The 20,781-nt window shown below is 43.0% G+C and overlaps 1 protein-coding gene across 1 annotated transcript in view; it reads right to left on the bottom strand.

Moving 5' to 3' along the window:
* Positions 1 to 20,781, bottom strand: part of THBS4 (thrombospondin 4) — a 55,091-nt gene that overhangs the window by 18,815 nt on the left and 15,495 nt on the right. The window contains exons 3-9 of the mRNA XM_088839900.1: positions 9,116 to 9,363; positions 6,766 to 6,874; positions 6,306 to 6,388; positions 5,912 to 5,963; positions 5,488 to 5,690; positions 3,675 to 3,812; positions 1,371 to 1,439 (exon numbers count right to left, since the gene is read on the bottom strand). Coding sequence (XP_088696026.1) covers positions 1,371 to 1,439; positions 3,675 to 3,812; positions 5,488 to 5,690; positions 5,912 to 5,963; positions 6,306 to 6,388; positions 6,766 to 6,874; positions 9,116 to 9,363 — 902 coding nt within the window. The remainder of the gene's footprint in view (positions 1 to 1,370; positions 1,440 to 3,674; positions 3,813 to 5,487; positions 5,691 to 5,911; positions 5,964 to 6,305; positions 6,389 to 6,765; positions 6,875 to 9,115; positions 9,364 to 20,781) is intronic.

Here is a 20,781-nt window from a genome sequence, read left to right as displayed (position 1 = left end):
GATCTATTTCTGCAGACTAGCTTTCTCCTGGTAAAAAGCTAAGAAGCAGTAAGTCCCAGTATATTAGCAGGCAGTATCATGAATAAAAAAGGTTCTGCAGGCAAACTGGACATCTTACAAGATGTGTGGTCTTTGCCTAATTATTTAACTTTATTGGGCCTCAGCTCCTTCAGCTGTAAAATGGGAATAATGATAGTGCCTATTGACAGACTGTTGTAAGGATTAAAATAAATGAAAATATTTATGAAATGCTCTGACACATAAGGAGACTAGGAACCTAGAGATTAAAAATCTTTCCCAGGAACACACAGTCAGTGAGAAGCAGTGATGTTGTTAGTTGCTCAGTCATGTCCAACTCTTTGAGACCCCACGGATGGTAGCCCACCAGGCTCCTCAGTCCATGGGGTTTCTGAGGCAAGAGTATGTGGAATGGGCTGCTATTTCCTTCTCCAGGGGATCTTCTGACCCAGGGACTGAACCCACATCTCCCTCATTGGCAGGTGGATTTTTTTTTTTTTTTTACCACTGAACCACCAGGGAAGCGAGAAGCCGCGGTAGCTGGAGCCACTAGTTCTTTCCTGACAGTCTACTCTGCTACATCTAACATCTTGGAAAGTGTCCACAGGAACTTTCAGAAATAAAACCCTTTTCCAAAGAGTTAAAATTTAGACCCCTAAGTGGTAAGCAGTTTAATACAAATGACTTTTGAGAAGTTCTGTAAAGACAATGAACACCTTTTGGGAATTGTCACCAGTAAAATGCCTATTCTGGAATACTAAACTATTAATACAAACTAAGAAGCTCTTCCTATTTAAAAAATATAAGAATGATAATATGTTATTAAATAAACATTCATCCGAAAGCCCAACACTGCAACTTTGAGAGACGATAAAGAACAAGTTTGGCATTTTGAAAATGACTATTTTGGACATGTGACTCTTGTTTGTGAGATCTTAGTTCTCAGACCAGGGACCGAACCTGTGTCTTCAACATTGAAAGCACAGAGTCCTAACCACTGGACTGTCAGGGAATTCCATTATAGAGTTATTCTTATATAAAAAATTACTTACCAATTACTCTTATAGTAAAAAACTTTTTCAGCACAAAACTTTTTATTTTTTGGCCATGCTGCACAGCATGTGGGATCTTAGTTCCTCAACCATGGATTGAACCCGCACCCCCTGCATTGAAAGTGTCAAACCTTAACCACCGGACCACCAGGGAAGCCCCTCAGCACAAACTTTTATCCTCATTTGCAAATCAAATATCTTATGCCCATATGTTCTCTACTGCCTTGGGGTTATGATTTATAGATACACACTTGTTTTAATAACTGATCATCGATAACAAGAGCCATGGAACATACTTACCAAAGTGTTAACACAGATAGAATTGGGAACACATGCTCCGTCTCGACACTCATCAATATCAGCGCAGACCTAGTGCGGAAGAGTTGAAAGAGGCACACTGTTTAAGCAGACAGGCAAATACATTTCACTTTGTTCTGACATCTTTGGTTGAGGCGACAACGTGGACTTTCAGAGTGGCTGGTCATCAGAGCACTGTTTTAGCCATCTCCCTGTGTCTGCATTGGTCTGGGCTCAACCTAATTCCAAGTGATAGTTGACTCCTTGGTATTTAAAGTTGTTCAGAAACTTAACACGATTAATCTGCTCCACAACCTCAGGAAGGCTTTGCTTTAACCTGCCTGGGACTCATGCACTTCTTCTACCCAAGGATTCCTACCTTTACTCAGTTCTGAAAAATCCTTAGTTCCCCTCTGCTCCTGTTCCTTTTATTCCTTTTTTGTAACTACACTTAAACAAATATTAGACTTTCTTAATCTCTTTTGACTCTTAACCTCTCATCCCTGTTTTCCATATTTTTCTTTCTCTGTGCTATATTCCAGATGATTTCCTTAGTTATACCTTCTAGACAATAAATCCCCTGCTAGCTGTTTTGCTCATCTATTTTACTTTTGACGTCAGTTATATTTTTCACTGAATAAATTTTACTTGGTTATTTTTTCAAACCTGATGGTATATTTTTTTTCCACATTGCCCTATCCCTTAACTATGGCATCTATTTTTTCCTTTTGTCTTTCTGAACTCATTTTATATTTGTCATATCTCCTCAGGGTAGCTTCTTTATATAAATTACATTTTTGTTTATAAGTATATCCTTAGTGGCCTTGCTTTTGCTTGAGGGCGTCCCACAGGCCCTGAGTCTTGGAGTCTCTTCACAGAGTGATCTCAGCCAGGGCCCTGGGGATTTTACTGCTCTAAGGCTAGTTTTTAATGTCAATTTTGGGGCTTGTTTCTGCATTCTATGTGTAACACAGATTCTATGTGTAACAACGACTTTATGTCGTACAAGCCTGGAGCTTTGATTTGCTGTGGGGAACCATGATTTGCAGGCAACCATGTCCCAAAACTGACATCAAGCTTCCTGTTGATTTGCAGGGGGATGGCTGGGGAAGTTTTTTCATCTCCTTGCAATGAGGAGGGTAGCTCTCTGAGGCTTCTGGCTTTCTTCAGGGGTATGAGGTCTTTCCAGGAGTATCTACTATACCCACATAGTACATGAACCCCAGTTTCCTACTTGGAGGGCCTATACCCATCTTCCATCTCCCACGAGCTGCTGTGGCATCAGCTTCCATCAACAGCTTTGATTCTGAGTTCCTACTTTGTTTCTAGAACCTGCACATTTCCTTGTATTTCTTTTGATATTGATCATGCATTAAAATTTGTTGTTAAATATTAGCAAGTTGGCTCCCTTCGACTGGAGTTCCTTCTACCATACTAGAAATCCACTGGAAGGGCTCCTTCCTCGCTGACATAAGGCACCTTCTATTTCTTTTTGTCTGTTTCCCTTGGCTTAGTCTTGATGACTCTGTCTTTACAGAAGAGGAAGTAAAGCTTTAGGTCATTACTCTAATGATTTCTTGCCATCCCTGTGTGTCTAGCTTGGTTCCTTTTTCCAGCCTAAAAAATGATGCCCTCTAGAATTCTTTGATAGGCAGCTAGGAAATAATGAACCTCTGTCCTCTTCAAAGCTAATAATTTCCCTAAGGTAGTAAAATATATTTATAGACCAACCATTTTTAAGGGCTGAATACATCAGAAAGAATTTCACAGTCAGTCAGTTAAATAATGACCAGGATATAGTAGAACATCGGGAAATAAATGGAGACTGTCACAAACTGCTCAAGAGCTTTATGGCAATTTATAGCTGACATAAGCAGAAAGGGGGGGTTTCCCCAGGGGATCACTTCTACTCTTGAAATCCTCTCATCTCTAAACCAGCTTCTGATCAGCAACAATACAGAAGTGACCTAATTTTCCAAAGCTTTCCAAACTGTTTCCCCAGTTCTTAATCTATCGTGTCACTAATCGTTCAAATGGCTACCAACAAAAAAAGCCTGGATCCAGCCACATATCCAGTCTTACCTCCTTCACTGCTTTTCTAAAGATACTCGATGATCCCAGTTGACTAGCTTGCTCCTCACCAGCCTTGATGGACACGTACATTCAGAAATGAGTTGGAAAAACCTGCTAACATGCCCATAGTGCCTGAGGACATTCCACACACCCTTGTGGAATGGAAAAAGACGGGAACCAACCAAAGGTTTCCTGTTGACAATTAAAGATCAAAAGACCACCACTTCAGCCCACCTGCTTGTTTGTCTTGGCAAAATTGATCCCAACGCCCTGCATCATGGGCCCCGCGAAGCCCACCGGGCAGGAATCACATCTGAAGCCAGGAGCCAGGTTTACACAGCGCACGCCAGGGTAGCAGGGGTGGTATTTGCACTAGAGAGAAACAAAAATTCAGTCTGTAGCCACAGGGAGAACACACACTCAAATGTCTGTTCATCTCTTTGCACAAACTTGTGGAATCACTTAACTATCCATTTTTTGGTGGCTGCAATGATCAAAGGCAATAAAAGGCCTCCAATTTCATAGTGACTCACAGAATCCCTGACCCACACGGCCTAGAGGTTGCCTTGTTGTGAGCTTCACTATAGTATAGAATGAAGCACAGCCAAGTGGAAAGGGTCCTAATGTTAACCAGTCTACCTCCCAGGGCAAACTCCCTGACATTCTAACTTGGAATAAAAATGTATGGGAGAGAACAGTGCTCCTGGACCACTTGTCAGCTGGCCATTGAGTCCAAAGGCATTATTAAAGCAACTACTCAAAGAAAAAGACCTTGAGAAGATCAAGCCAGGGCAGTTGTCATTTCTTCAGTAAGATGTCATTCATCAGGGGCTGTTCCTGATTTTGGATCCTATCAAGCCCATGGCTGTTGCAAGGCTCTCACAGTCTAGGAGATTCATTCTTTTTTTTTTAAACCTCTTCAACTAATGTAAAAAACATGACCACTTCCTGCCCTTTCAAAAGAAGGAAAATTCCAGTTCACAGATAAGAACCACATGCAGTTCTGTGAAACATGTGCAGATGCTCTTCCAAAGAAGGGATGACTAGAGATCATCTTAATTGCTTACTACCTGGGGAGGTAATTGGCTACCACGAGTCTGTAGGATGCATGTACATAAGCTAAGCTCCTTCTAGCCTTCCTCTGGCCTGAAAGTGTAAAAGTTTTAGTTGCTCAGTTGTGACCTACTCCGTGCGCCCCCATAGACTATAATCTGCCAGGCTCCTCTGTCCATGGGATTCTCCAGGAAAGAATACTGGAGTGGGTGGCCATTCCCTTGCCCAGGGGATCTTCCTGACCCAGGGGTTGAATCCTGTGCATTGAATCTCCTGCATTGGCGGTAGATTCTTTACCATCTGAGCCACCAGGGAAGCCCTCTTCTGCCCTGATGGAAGGACAAAGGCACATGCTGGGGGCAGCGTTGCCACCCGCTATGAACACTGCCTTCCTTGAGACTCGAACAGTGATTGGATAACTATGGTCTTGAAACAATCTCTGTCAGAGGCTTTGCTAGCCGGCTAAACAGCCTGTATTTGCCGTACATGTCTGTCTGGCTCCGTCTCTAGGCACTTTTGGTTACTCACAGATTATGGGGCCTTCTCAAAAGGTCTGGTTGGTTTGAGATTCCTCTCACTCCTCCATTGAGGAAGTCTGAAGAAATCAGTTGCAACCCCTAAAGTATATACCCTTACCCAGATCATTCCCTTTCCACATTCACAAGTGTACAAAAAAGTCATCGTAGTCCCAGAGACTGCTTATGAGAATCAGCGGTAGAGTCGAAGGCTGAAATCTCAGCACTGCAGCAACACGAACCACCGCGGTGGGAAGCCCAGACAGGAGGTGCCATGCTGGCGGCCACAACCGTAGGTCGCGCCTCCGCCTTCCCACCACCCACGGGTCTTGAAGATTCCTGAGGGAGTCGTTTTTATGTGACCTGGAGCTCAACCCAAGTCAGCCCTCAGTCATCAACCTGGCTTCTCTTCCCATAAGCCGCAGGCTGCGTGCGACGCCGAGGTAGCCCCTCCGTCTAGCTGAGTGTTCACCTCTTACCTCGTCGACATCGGAGCAGGCGATCCCGTTTCCCGTGTAGCCCTCGGGGCAGGGTCCGCACTGAAAGCCGTCTCTGGTGTCGGTGCAGCGCACGCCGCGGAAACACGGGTTGGAATCACAGCGGCGCACGGGGGGTGTCGGGGACGCCGCGGGTGCCACGGGCACCAGGGTGTTGGGGGTTGGCGACTGGAAGCTGAGAGGACCTAGACAAAAACCATCATCCACAGGTTTCTAAACCACCAGGAAAACAGAGCTGATACAGGATGTGGTTCAGCTTCCCGGTGAGTTTCTTTTCCCTTCCCTCCACCTCGGTGCCAAACCTCCACAGACCGCAGCTGGCGGAGCCTCACCCACCCAGGCCCTTCAGCAGTCTGCATTTGCTTGTCCAACTCAGAAGCGTGCCAGTTACTAGAAAAGCACTTACCGCAAGCCTGGCATTCCGCTATGGTGTTTCGCAAAAATGATGTTTCCTTGACCTTTAGAAATGGGAAGGGAAAAAAAAAAAAAGATGGAAAAGGAATACCTGATGTATAATCCAGGAATGAAAGAATCCATGAGTGGCAAACTGTTAAACAGAACCTACAGGAATGTTGCCCTGGGTGGCTCCCATTCTGCCTGGAGCCCTGGTGTGTTTATCACCCGACGGCCCCCCATTTTCAGAGCCCTTCCAGCAGAGGCCCAGGGCGACAGGCTGCGCGGGGCCACCTGAGGTCTGGTTCCAGGTCCTTCCCTGCCTCTGCAGGCCTGCAGCTCCATCAGCTCCAACAGACAGCGTCTCTGTTACAGGGCTTTTCTGATGGTACCATCCAGCTTGTTACCTGCTGTCTCAGAAGATCCTTCACCTCTCCCAGTAGCTGGTTTAGTTGTGACATCTGCCCCAAGAACTGCCGATTAAAGTCTCCTGTAGGAACAGCGGAAGGAGAGGAGCATCAGAAAGTGACACCTTTTTCTATAGGGACTCAAATCAAATGATTTCCCAGAGAATTATCATGATGAAAAACTCGGAGTATGAGAATTTAACATGGGGTAACATTCATCTAATTCGCCTAAAAAATAATGATGCCGCTGCTCTAGTTAGTCCAAATTCCTATGAGTTATACAAACACAAGTGCAATGAAGATACCTCTTGCCCTGGACTTTGGCACAAAAGCCTGATTTCTGTAGACACATCCTATAGGACTGCCCTGCTGACAGCCCACCCTTCGGGGATAGGACCCAGCACATCACGGGCCTGGGGGTTTATTGATGGAGGTGAGCAAATGGCCTGAGAACACACACCTGTGTTTGTGGTGGCCAGTGGCTCACTCTGCTGCAGGAAGCAGTCTTGCAGGCTGGCCACCTGGATCAGTGAGCCTCTTACCACCAGCTTCAGCTCTTCCAAAGAGTCCTGGAAGAAATTGGATTCATACCACACATTGCTAATGCCATTCAAAAACCAGTGGGCATGCAGACTCACACAATTTTCATAACACAGTAGGCCTGAATACTTGGACTCTGACATCTTACATAATTTTGTGGGTTTGCATTTTTTCCTGAAGCCCGCGAGCCCTGCCCTTCTGACTGAAGCAAATATGGAAGCTGCCAGCAGCTTAGGAGAGTGCTGGCATCCAGTGTGGTCTGAGAGTTCATCAAGGTGACTTGGAGAAAAGAAAAGCCCTTTTCCTTCATGGTAAACAAGTTCTTTTGTGGTAGGAGCCTCTTAAGAATTGTCTGTTTATGGAGTTTAGACTGCAATGAATAAGACATTGATCCCAATTTTAAACACGATTATTTTTAGGATGTCTTGGCTCCAGGTTTTAGCAAAGTCTCTGGTTTGCTTGGATTATGAGAAAGAATACACAATATATTCTATGATGTATATCTTTGTACATTTGCATGTATTTTCACATAACTGGATGATAACAATCATTCATTGTTAGTCATCAAGTTAATTTTCTCACTCCTTAATTTTGTAGCTTTTACCTGTACCCATTATTTTATACACAGATGATAGAAAATGTTTATGTTAACTGCTGATGTAAGGTCTTCATCCTTATTTTAGAAATGAGAATGCTGAGGATTTTCAGAGGGACTCTGCTTTTCAATTTAGTTAAGATGTATGCAACACATTTTATGTAACAGATATTGTGCTGGAATCAGACCATAAGCTCCATGGAGGCCATGACTATTTTGCCAACTATGGGACACCTAATGCCTAGAATGTGCATATTGACTGACTGACTAAGTGAGACGATGAATATGAAGATAGAGCATTGTGGTCCTTGCTGACAATCTAAGGAAGTAGAAGTCTGGGGGAAAAAATCCAAAAAATTCCATCTATTTCTGATGACCTTGGTTTTTAGAAATTGACTTATTTGGTGGTGGATGCTAATTTCTGAAATAGAAACATAATTTCTGACTGTCATTCTGACTATCTGGGCTACTCTGGGGATTTAGAAATAAAATTAATTTCTAAATCTAATTTCATATCTCTCCATTAATTTTTTTCTTTCTATAAATCTACACTAAATATATATATATAATCTTTCTCTCTCTCTCCAAACCTAGATTTTAGTCTTGAAATTTCTGCTTGAAAATGCTCTCTATATTTTAAGCACAAATTCTAGTATCTGATTCACAGTTCTTATATTACTATCTAATGTTTCTCAGCATTCCTAGTTGTAACCAAAATTGCTGTTTATAACAAAGGGCTCAGAACACCTTGGTACTGGGTTGGCCAAAAAGCTCATTCAGATTTTTCCCATAACATTATGCAGAAAAACCCAAATCAACTTTTTGGCCAACACTATACAAGCATATATAAATTAGTTAAAGTACATATAATAAAGTAATGAAACAGAAATGGAAAACTGTGATCGTGATAAATAAGACAACAGCAATATGGGCCACAGTGGATGAACAAGATTATTGATGTTGGTGCTGACTTCCATATCAGATGAGGGATGACCAGTTACAGTAATAACTGGGGAAGACAAAGAATACTATTTATAGAAAATGGAGTATTTCCTATAAATAACAAAATTATATTTTGTTTTTTAACAAAATTATAGAAGAAATATATGTGGCAATTTCTACAGTAGATGCAATGACATAATGGAAAAAATACCATCAACATGGCATAAAACAGAAGACAGAAGTGATGTGATATGTAAGGTCTCGTGGAAGTAAGTTGGCAATAAGGTTCTTTTTGTTAGCGATGCTCCAGTCAGACCTATGAAAACTGTTGTTCCTGGTGCTTGGCAAGTTCCAATCATTCTTTTTCACTTCTATTAAAAAATTATAATTTTATGAAAGATTAAAAATAGATCATCTTACTGCCCTAAGATAGTTTAAAAGTTTTTGCTATTCCTTTTGTACTTTATATGCCCAAAGTCTGCACTTATCTAAAGGAGTAGCTCTCAGTTTTGACTTCACATTAGAATCAGTATTTTTAAAAGGACTGATGCTGAGGCACCACCTCCATAGACTCTGATCTGTCTGGAGTGTGCGCCATTTAGCAGTTGGTTATTAAGTGCAGTAAGTGATTCTAATATGCAGTCAGAATTAGACCCCTTCTTGACCTCAGCCCACTCGCCTGCATTCTCAGAAACCATCTTTCCACTTTGGAGAATGATCTGTGGGTTCTTACATGTGCCTTCCTCTGGAAAGTCCTCAGTTCCACAGCCTCGGGACTCTGGGCGAGGCCGGAAAAGGCTCTGGGGAGGTTGTGGATGGAGTCCACTCGGGTGCAGTCCAGGAACAACTCCACAGAGCCAGCCCCCCGGTGGAGGTTGGTCAGTCTCAGCAGCAGCCTGTGCCTCCTGCCGTCAGCCAGCTGCAGGTTGTTGAAAACCACCAGGTGAATCCTCCCGTCATTCTTCAGGTAACGGAGGACGGCTGGAACCAAGCACGGACCAGTGAATGATAAGGGAAGCGAAGAGGGGCTGACTCGGTGCTGAACAGCCTCCAGGTGACAATGACAAGGCCAGGTCATCGGAAAGATGCAAGCAAGTCAGAGCCATAAATGTTCAACGTTTTGTGTGCACTGGCCACCCACTGTTGCTGGGGATGTTTTGTGCTCATGAAAAGAGATGATAAGTAGTAAATGTGAAAACAATATAACTTCAGATAATGATGAGTGCACTAAACAAGCAGAACACACTGAAAGTCAACTCACAGCCAAGTAAGCTCCTGAGGGCATGAATTCATTGATTCACCAACATTTCCTGAGCACTACCATGGGGCTGGGTGTTGCCGTTCGTTGTTTTAAACACTTGTATTCTATTCATTGCAACCCTATGAAACTGGAATTGACTACAGGTGAGGAAAGTGAAGCTCAGATAAGTGAAGTAACTTGCTCTAGGAGATAGTAAGTGACAGGACTAGAATATAAAGACGAGTGTGGTTTATTCCATGGCTATAGAATGCTAGGCCTGGATGGGGTTTTGTAAGCATATGTTGAATCAGGTGTAATCTGTTGTATTATCCCTCAGTAAAACCCATTTTCAAATTTTAACAATGCTCAGTTAGAAAACCAAAGGTATCCATGGATGCAAAAGAAAGACTCCATGGGAGAGCCACTGCCTTACATAAAAAGATAGTCTCAGTATTATGTTTAGTGAAAAAAAGTTACGGGTCAGTATAGGTTTGCTCCAAAAAAACTATGTATGTATGTACATATAATATACACACAGATACAGAAAATTAGAAGAAAATATTTGTATGGTCATTTCTGGGTGCTTGGTGATATGTGTTTCTTTTTTCTTTTTCATTGTCTGATTTTTCTATACAAGAAACTTATGCATTACTTATATAATTCAAAAAAGTAAAAAAAAAATAGAATTCCACATGTAAACCCAGAGTGTGCTACAATCAATGTGTATGATTCACAGCAAGCAACTGGGACCATCTCTCTTCGAGTGCCTCTTCTGTGAAGCGTAAATGCCAACTTGGTGCTGCCCAGACAGGAATACCTGTTTATGCTGAGGTACTGCCAGAGAAAATAATCACCACTATGAAATTTAAGGGTGCTTTTGAAGACTTCCTCCAAAGACACTCGACTTTCTAGGTTGATTTCCCCACCCTTCTAGAATCTGACTAGATCTGCTTTTCCATTTGACCATGGCTGGAGGGGGGGCAGTTGGCATCTGGTCCGCGGTATAGAGAGAAACCAGGAGTCAGGAGATCTTCCCTCGTGCCATGGGACCACCACCACTTGCTTACTGAGAGAGAACTGGTGAGACCTGGCAGGACAGACTGTCTAGAAGGCCCTACTATGACTCTAGGACAACACTACGCTTCCTGAAGCAAAGTACTGGAAAGACTTAAATGTGGAATGAGGAGAAAGAAAATAGATGTGGGCAGACGTTCTTGAGGTATTTTAAATATGGGATACAACAGTATTTTTACCCCTTTTTTAATATTGTTGAGAATTTATAATAGTAACAGCACGGCTTGAAATTTGAGGCATAAAGTACACAAAAGAGGGGGGCAATCGAGCCCAAACATATGCACTAATTCAATGTTTTAAACCCTCCATTCCTTTACTTTTGAAATAGTTTTGTAAATCCCCAGCATTTTTACAGGCCAATGAAAACACCACTCAGACCACCAGACCGCAGCCTGGTCACAGACACATACATACACTCAGGATCGCCTTATTTTCCTTTCAGCCACAACCTCTGTTCCTCATATTAACAGTTTAAGAGGATACGTAGAGTAGCTTAAAACAAATACTCGTGGTTTTTCTCCCCCAACTGAGATTTCTGGTGGAATTCAAAGGAGACATATTTTAGTGGACCTCTTGCCTGCTTTTAGCAGGCCTTCCAGGCCATGTGGGTCATGATTTATTTTCATAACTGAATCGCTAAGTTTAATTTTATAAATACCACCTAGTGGAGTAATTTCCACCTAACAGGTGCTCATTAAATGTTGTGAATATGAAATTTCAATGAATAATTAGATGCATTGAAAGCTTTTCACATATAAATTGAAAAGTTTAGCAAGTGGCAATTTAACATCTACTGTAGACAGCCAAACCTGCTATTGCGTTCACGCTGTCATTTAAGGGCATTCCACACTTCTACCTTACTTTGCATTGCACCGTAACACTGAAATAGGTTTCTCCCACTCCCAGATCTTGCAACAAGAGCAAGAGGGGAGAAAAAAAAGGAAAAGAATTACGGAAGCTTCCATCTTCACAATGTCTGTTAGCAGAAAAATTATCAAGGGCTTCGACATTTGCTATTCTTCACACTTGATCCAATAATTCTCATTTTGCTTATGGCTTTCATTTTTCTTTTTTATTGCAAGTTCCTTACTTCAGTGCTTCTATACTTATTTTAGCTTCAGAGCAGTAACATTACCCAGAGGGTTGACAGGCACCTGCTCAGAAAACACATTTCCCCACCAGTCATACTGAGCCTAGAGACAGACTCAACAAGCCAGGAGCCCGCAGCCTGGGACACTCCCTGAGCTTCTTCAGAAGCAGCACCGTCCAAAGGGAGAGAACAGACCCAGTCCCCATCTTCTCTCTCTGTCCCCCTCACCAGAGCTCACCTCACCCAATCTCAGCCCCCTCCCCACCACACATACATACACAGGGGAGCAGAACAGAGGGGAGAACACTAGTCAGCCAGCAGGACATCACTTCGCCTCCAGAGGAATGAAAAGTCAGGCCCGGGAGCTGGAAGGAGCAGTCTTCTTCCGGCTCCATCCCACCCCTGCCCCTCAGCACCCCAGGGAGCACTGCGCTCAGGAAAGCAGCCGTCACTGGGGACAGCTCTGCTTCAGCTGGGGCACATTCCGTTCTGCTTGTTTCTCATGGAAACAAGTTAGCCTGGTGATTTCAACCTGCTTCTCTCTCAGGATGAGCACCAAGAACCCTTCTGATTAGAACCAGAGGCTGCAGGCCTTCAAACACGCTTCTGTCTCTATGCTGTTCCATCTCTGGGTTCCTCTGCCAGATTCCTGACTCATCTTCCTGCTCAGGGTCTTCTCCTGTGCAGGTTTTCTGGACGGACAGCTTGAGATGCCTACAGGACAGTTCTGATCAAACGATGCCTCTCAGTGCAACACACAAGCGAGACAATGGAATCCTTCACTAGCTCCCTCAGGTCAGGTCAGGTCAGTTGCTCAGTCGTTTCCGACTCTTTGCGACCCCATGAATCGCAGTACGCCAGGCCTCCCTGTCCATCACCAACTCCCGGAGTTCACTCAAACTCATGTCCATCGAGTCGGTGATACCATCCAGCCATCTCATTCTCTGTCGTCCCCTTCTCCTCCCGCCCCCAATCCCTCCCAGCATCAGAGTCTTTTCCAGTGAGTCAACTCGTCGCGTGAGGTGGCCAAAGTATTGGAGTTTCAGCTTTAGCATCAGTCCTTCCAATGAACACCCAGGATTGATCTCCTTTAGAATGGACTGGTTGGACCTCCTTGCAGTCCAAGGGACTCTCAAGAGTCTTCTCCAGCACCACAGTTCAAAAGCATCAATTCTTCAGCGATCAGCTTTCTTCACAGTCCAACTCTCACATCCATATGTGACCACTGGAAAAACCATAGCCTTGACTAGACAGAGGTGGTTCCCAATTAATGTGTAGCTTCTCCCAGGACTGGCCTAACCTTCTAGCCACCTTCCATTCTGCTGATCACTGCCAAGCTGGACAAACTGTTTTAACAACCCGTTTTCACACCTCTCTAGCTTTCTCCAGCCTCTCTCATCCTTCTCTTTCTGTGCAGAATGTTTTCCTCTCCATCCCTCTCCTTTCTGCTCCACCACTGCTACAAATCGAAAACCAAGATCCAGCTCAAAGGCACCTGACTCCCTCCAGTCTTCCATCTTCCTCATGACTGGAAATTATCTGCCTCATTCATATTCCCTTTGGAGAAGGAAATGGCAACCCACTCCAGTGATCTTGCCTGGAGAATCCCAGGGACAGGGGAGCCTGGTAGTCTGCAGTCATGGGGTTGCAAAGAGTCGTACATGACTGAGCAACTTCTCTTTCACTTTTCCCTTTCATGCACTGGAGAAGCAAATGGCAACCCACTCCAGTGTTCTTGCCTGGAGAATCCCAGGGACGGGGGAGCCTGGTGGGCTGCCGTCTATGGGGTCACACAGAGTCGGACACGACTGAAGCGACTTAGCAACAGCAGCAGCAGATTCCTTCAGCACTTTCTCAGTGCTTTGCTAGGTGTACTTTTCCAGCCAAAACTCAGATACTTTAATCCCTGTGTGACCCTGGGCCTGAGGAGTCCAGTTTCTAAACTATTAAAAGGAGTTAATAAAAGCTGTCCTTCTTATTTCATTTCCTGTTCAGTGGTGGTCAAATAAGAAAATGCAAAATTATAAGCTGCTGTACACATGTAGGTACTAGTATATTTGTTTATTTCTTATCTTCTCTACCAGAGCATAAACTCTTGGGACAAGGAGTCTATTTCTTACTAATTTCCCCATACACCACAGCATCTGAGAACACAAAATACAACTGTTTGTTGAATGAAAAATAGACAAAATAGAGTATTCTTGTGTTTACTCTGACTTTTTAAAACCCACAGTCTTTAAAAAAAAAAAAAGAGCAGTTTCTATTGGTTTATTTATAGAAATCCTTCCCTTCTAAACTTAGCATCTTTGTGTACTTGAGAATCTGGAGCCTGATTTTATGGCTACATCTCCATGTCCAGGTACTAACCTGACAGAGGAACCACGTAACCTAGCCTGATTAAATGCCATTGCAGTGACTGGTAGGAGATGAAGCAGCAAACCCAAGCAATGAAGAATTGAAATATTGCTATCAATCTGAGAAAGAATTTTCAAAAGGTGCTTTTTGAAAACTGGATGGCCATGGTAGTCAAAAATATTATGATGTGTTGAATGTCAAAGTTATGAAGCAGGATGCCAGCTTTAAAGAACTGGAAATGATAATATTTTGTCTGCTTGGGCTAAGGAGTTCAGAGTGACGTGGCCTGCCCAGGCAGCAAACTCGGCAAGGTAGTCCAGGGCCTTCTGCTTTGCTTGGCAAATGGCTTTGCTCTTTGGCACTTTTAAAGATATCATGAAAGCCGCTGCTGTCAACCTTTCCTCTTCTTCTTAAATAATTGTATATTAAAAGAGCCTTCTTGCCATTAATGTCTCTTGTGATGGATGGTCTTGCTTGCCTTGACTCATCTGTCTTTATGCCCTATACACTGGATCTTTGTAATGTTGCTGCTGCCGCTAAGTCACTTCAGTCGTGTCTGACTCTGTGCGACCCCATAGACGGCAGACCACCAGGCTCCCCCGTCCCTGGGATTCTCAAGGTAAGAACACTGGAATGGGTTGCCATTTCCTTTTCCAGTGCATGAAAGTGAAAAGTGAAAGTGAAGTCACTCAGTCGTGTCCAACTCCTAGCGACCCCATGGACTGCAACTTACAAGGCTCCTCCGTCCATGGGATTTTCCAGGCAAGAGTATTGGAGTGGGTTGCCATTGCCTTTTCCCCTTTGTAACGTTAGTGCTTTGGAAATACATATAAAAGGAAAACCATCAAATTGCTTTTCCTGAAAGTACTGTGGGTGACTCCCAGGTGTGATAAATGCAGTATGTGTGTTTGGAAATTTTTTTCACAGCAGTTTCAACCAATGTAAAGTTTACAGAATACACACGGATCAAAGAAATCATCCAGTGAAAGGAAGCAGAGCAAGTATAATGAACCTCTGCAGAGGGCTCTATAACTCTATAAGTTATAGAGTTATAACTCTATAAGTTATGAGGCATCACTACACAACTACCTGGTAGGGGAGAAAGTTGTAAGTGTGCACAGAATTCCAAGGTCACCTTAGAGGAGAAAATTACAAAGCAACTTTGATGCCCATGGAACTCTCTCTAGCCTTAGCAGAGCCACAGAATATTAGCATTATAAGTCATCCAGCTTAATATCTCACTCCACAAATCTCTTCAATAAAAATGTAGCCTCTACCAGCACATTTCCAGTAACAAAGAACTCATTACTTTGCAGAAAAACCCATTTCACTTTTGGATTGCTCCCCAAGATTTTCCTAATTCAGAGCCAATATCTGTTTCCTCTGCCTTCCACCAGTGTGTCCTAATTTTACTCTTCAGGACTATAGACAGATTTAATCTTATCCTCAATCGAAGTGATATTCTTCAAATATTTTTAATGCAACTTTCATCTCTCTCATGTCTTCTGTTTGGCTCCTTGATTTCTCCAGTTCCTTTAACTTTTTGACTTGTAATGTGGTATTTAAAAAAAAAAAAAAACAGCACTCAGAAAGGTACAAGTTTAGCGACTCTTTTCAAAGTAATCTCTGACTTGATAATGTCCCTATGAAATGTTCTCACAACCAGACACAGTATGCTAGATGTGGCTGGATAATTAAGAATCCAGCGGGACTACTAGCTTCCACAAATCTGGTCACATGTACTTGCAGTTCAGTTCAGTCGTCCAGTCATGTCCGACTCTTTGTGACCCCATGAATTGCAACACACCAGGCCACCTGTCCATCACCAACTCCCAGAGTTTACCCAAACTCATGTCCATTGAGTCGGTGATGCCATCCAGCCATCTCATTCTCTGTCGTCCCCTTCTCCTCCTGCCCCTAATCCCTCCCAGCATCAGGAGGAGGAGCATCAGTTGACTCATCCCTCCCATGAGTCAACTATATGCAGGTCAGGAAGCAACAGTTAGAACTGTACATGGAACAACAGACTGGTTCCAAATAGGAAAAGGAGTACGTCAAGGCTGTATATTGTCACCCTGCTTATTTAACTTCTATGCAGAGTACATCATGAGGAACGCTGGGCTGGAAGAAGCACAAGCTGGAATCAAGATTGCTGGGAGAAATATCAATAACCTCAGATATGCAGATGACACCACCCTTATGGCAGAAAGTGAAGAGGAACTCAAAAGCCTCTTGATGAAAGTGAAAGAGGAGAATGAAAAAGTTGGCTTAAAGCTCAACATTCAGAAAACTAAGATCATGGCATCTGGTCCCATCACTTCATGACAAATAGATGGGGAAACAGTGTCAGACTTTATTTTTTTTTTGGCTCCAAAATCACTGCGGATGCTGACTGCAGCCATGAAATTAAAAGACGCTTGAAGGAAAGTCGTGACCAACCTAGATAGCATATTAAAAAGCAGAGACATTACTTTGCCAACAAAGGTCCATCTAGTCAAGGCTATGGTTTTTCCAGTGGTCATGTATGGATGTGGGAGTTGGACTGTGAAGAAAGCTGATCGCCGAAGAATTGATGCTTTTGAACTGTGGTGTTGGAGAAGACTCTTGAGAGTCCCTTGGACTGCAAGGAGAGCCAACAAGTCCATTCTAAAGGAGATCAGTCCTGGGTGTTCATTGGAAGGACTGATGCTAAAGCTGAAACTCCAAAACTCTGGCCACCTCATGCGAAGAGTTGACTCACTGGAAAAGACTCTGATGCTGGGAGGGATTGGGGGCAGGAGGAGAAGGGGACGACAGAGAATGAGATGGCTGGATGGCATTACCAACTCGATGGACGTGAGTTTGAGTGAACTCTGGGAGTTGGTGATGGACAGGGAGGCCTGGCATGCTGTGATTCATGGGGTCGCAAAGAGATGGACATGACTGAGCGACTGAACTGAACTGAACTGAATAGCAGAAAACAATAGAATGGGGAAGACCAGAGATCTCTTCAAGAAAATTAGTTTTACCAAGGGAACATTTCATGCAAAGATGGGCACAATAAAGGACAGAAATTGTATGGACCAAACAGAAGCAGAAGGTATTAAGAAGAGGTGACAAGAATACACAGAAGAACTATTAAAAAAAAAATCTTCATGACCCAGATAACCACAATGGTGTGATAACTCACCTAGAGCCAGACATCCTGTAATGCGAAGTCAAGTGGGCCATAGGAAGCATCACTACCAACAAAGCTAGTGGAGGAGATGGAATTCCAGTTGAGCTATTTCAAATCCTAAAAGATGATGCTGTGAAAGTGCTACACTCAATATGTCAGCAAATTTGGAAAACTCAGCAGTGGCCACAGGACTGGAAAAGGTCAGTTTTCATTCCAATCCCAAAGAAAGGCAATGCCAAAGAAAGTTCAAACTACTACACAATTTCACTCTTCTCACATGCTAGCAAATTAATGCTCAAAATTCTCCAAGTCAGGCTTCAACAGTGTGTGAACCATGACCTTCCAGATATTCAAGCTGGATTTAGAAAAGGCAGAGGAACCAGAGATCAAATTGCCAACATCTGTTGGATCATCAAAAAAGCAAGAGAGTTCCAGAAAAACATCAACTTCTGCTTTGTTGACTATGCCAAAGCCTTTGACTGTGTGGATCACAACAAACTGTGGAAAATTCTTCAAGAGATGGGAATAGCAGACCACCTGACCTGCCTCCTGAGAAATCTCTATGCAGGTCAAGAAGCAACAGTTAGAACTGTACATGGAACAACAGACTTATTCCAAATTGGGAAAGGAGTACATCAAAGTTGTATACTGTCACCCTGCTTATTTAACTTATATTCAGAGTATATCATGTGAAATGCAAGGCTAGATGAAGCACAAGCTAGAATCAAGACTGCCGGGAGAAATATCAATAACCTCAGATATGCAGAAGACACCACCCTTATGGCAGAAAGTGAAGAAGAACCAAAGGGCCTCTTGATGAAAGTGAAAGAGGAGAGTGAAAAAGTTGGCTTAAAACTCAACATTCAGAAAACTAAGATCATGTCATCTGGTCCTATCACTTCATGGCAAATGGATGGGGAAACAATGGAAACAGTGAGAGACTTTGTTTTCTTAGGCTCCAAAATCACTGCAGATGGTGACTGTAGCCATGAAATTAAAAGACGCCTGTTCCTCGGAAGAAAAGCTACAACAAACCCAAATAGCATATTAAAAAGGAGAGACATTACTTTGCCAACAAAGGTCTGTCTAGTTAAAGCTATGGTTTTTCCAGTAGTCATGGATGGATGTGATAGTTGGAGTATAAGGAAAGCTGACTGCCGAAAAATTGATACTTTTGAACTGTGGTGTTGAGGAAGATTCTTGAGAGTCCCTTGGACGGCAAGGAGATCAAACCAGCCCATCCTAAAGGAAATCAGTCCTGAATATTCATTGGAAGGACTGATGCTGAAGCTGAAACTCCAATACTTTGGCCACCTGATGCAAAGAACTGACTCATTGGAAAAGATGCTGATGCTGGGAAAGATTGAAGACAGGAGGAGAAGGGGACACCAGAGGATGAGATGGTTTAATGGCATCACCGACGTGATGGACATGAGTTTGAGCAAGCTCCGGGAGTTGGTGACGGACAGGGAAGCCTGGTATGTGTAGTCCATGGGGTTGCAAAGAGTTGGACACGACTGAGCGACTGAACTGACTGATTGAACTGAAATTTAAGAAACTTTTTAAAAAGTTGCATCACCCTATCTGTTCATTCATTCAGCAAACATTTTTGAGCAACTAGTAAGTTCCAGGCACTGAGTTCAACACTGGGTGGTTCTTAACACTGTTGATTAGAATGCTTAGGGTGTTGTTGTTGTTGCTGTTGGGTCTCTCAGTCATGTCCGACTCATGTGACCCCCATGGACTGCAGCATGCCAGGCTTCTGTGTCCTTCACTATCTCCCAGAGTTTGTTCAAACTCATGTGCCTTTGGTGATGCCATCCAACCATCTCATCCTCTGTCTCTGTCTTTTCCTCCTGCCTTCAATCTTTCCGAGCACCAGGGTTTTTTCCAATGAGTTGGCTCTTCGCACCAGGTGGCCAAAGTTCTGTGGTTTCAGCTTCAGCACCAGTCCTTCCAATGACTATTCAGGACGGATTTCCTGTCCAACTCTCACATCCATACGTGACTACTGGAGAAATAATAGCTTTGACTAGATGGACCTTTGTCAGCAATGTGATGTCTCTGCTTCTTAATACGCTGTCTAGGTTTGTCATAGTTTTTCTTCCAAGGAGCAAGCACTGTTTAATTTCATGGCTGCAGTCACCATCTGCAGTTATTTTGGAGCCCAAGAAAATAAAAGTCTCTCACTGTTTCCATGGTTTCCCCATCTATTTGCCATGAAGTATGGGACTAGATACCATGATCTTAGTTTTTGGGTCTCCCACAACCTGTGTATCTGCAATTTACTTTTCACTACTAGAGAAAGGATTTACGTTTATTACTGTTAAATTTCATCTGATTGTGGCTTGTTGTGTCAGCTTGGTAAGACCTTGGGAATCTTGATGATGGCATCCTGTATGTTCAACTGTCTTTTCCAGTTTTGCACCAATTGCAAACATGATAAAATATTGTCTATGTTTTCACCCAAGTCACCGATTCATTGAAAAGTTCAATGCCGAAGACAAAGCCTCACCAGAAAACACTAATACTTTACTACAAGGCAACTTACCAACCCCCAGTAGTACTATTTATCTAGTTCATTCCTTTTTTACATTATTCAGAAAGGTATAGTAAGTGACTTCATAAAATTGATTAAAAAGTTTAGGACTTATTTTTAGTAAATCTATCTGCCTTCAAATAACCCTAGCTTTCTTTTCCAGGAAAGCCCCAAAGGTATGAGTAATAATACAACCCTCTGGGAGTTTGTCTGAAAGTTCATGAAAATTCTTTGCTCTTTCTGCATATGACCACTTGAAAACTAAGCTCATTCAATGGTACCTAGTAAGAATGTAGTGAAAGTTAAAAGGGAAAATGAGCACTGAGCCTTCAGTAACAGCCTTGCTTCACTGTAACGGCTTCATAAATAAATATTATTATAAGTGTCTCATTTTTCCCCTTCTGCATTTGGTTCAGAATTCTAACTATTTTTTTTGGCTGTACAACATGGTTTGCAAGATCTTAGTTCCCTGGCCAGAGACTAAACCTGGGCCTTTGGTAGTGAATGCTCAGACTCCTAACCACTGGACTGATAAGGAATTCCAGAATTCTAACTTTTAAACTCTTTCATCTCTTTCAAATTGTACCTCTCATTAGCCTGCAGGCTTCAGAACAACCACTCTTGGCTGACTCTGTCCAGTCATTATCACTAGTTCTTGGAGTTCCCTTCATTTCCACAGCACCAAGTTGTTTTTCTGTGGCTGTCAAACTTAGGCTAAAGAAGCAGTGTTCATGCTTTTTCTGACAGGTGAGGCTTTCACTAAGGCAAGCCAAGAGTTCACCAACTCATCAGTTTTGGAAGACAGTTTCTTAAATAGTAGAGAGATGTCTCTGTCTGTCTATCTATCTAATATAGGAATCTGAAATATTTATTGAGCTTCACAGCCTAAAAAAGTTATTATACTTTATATAAGTCAGTTTCTGCAATCACCCTGAAAGGTAGCT

This window comes from Moschus berezovskii, chromosome 9, assembly GCF_049115385.1.
Source record: "Moschus berezovskii isolate FMDL1 chromosome 9, NW_MosBer_1.0, whole genome shotgun sequence".
Lineage (NCBI taxonomy): Eukaryota > Metazoa > Chordata > Mammalia > Artiodactyla > Moschidae > Moschus > Moschus berezovskii.
Note: the sequence above shows the minus strand (reverse complement) of the source record. Positions and strands in the feature narration are given on the sequence as shown.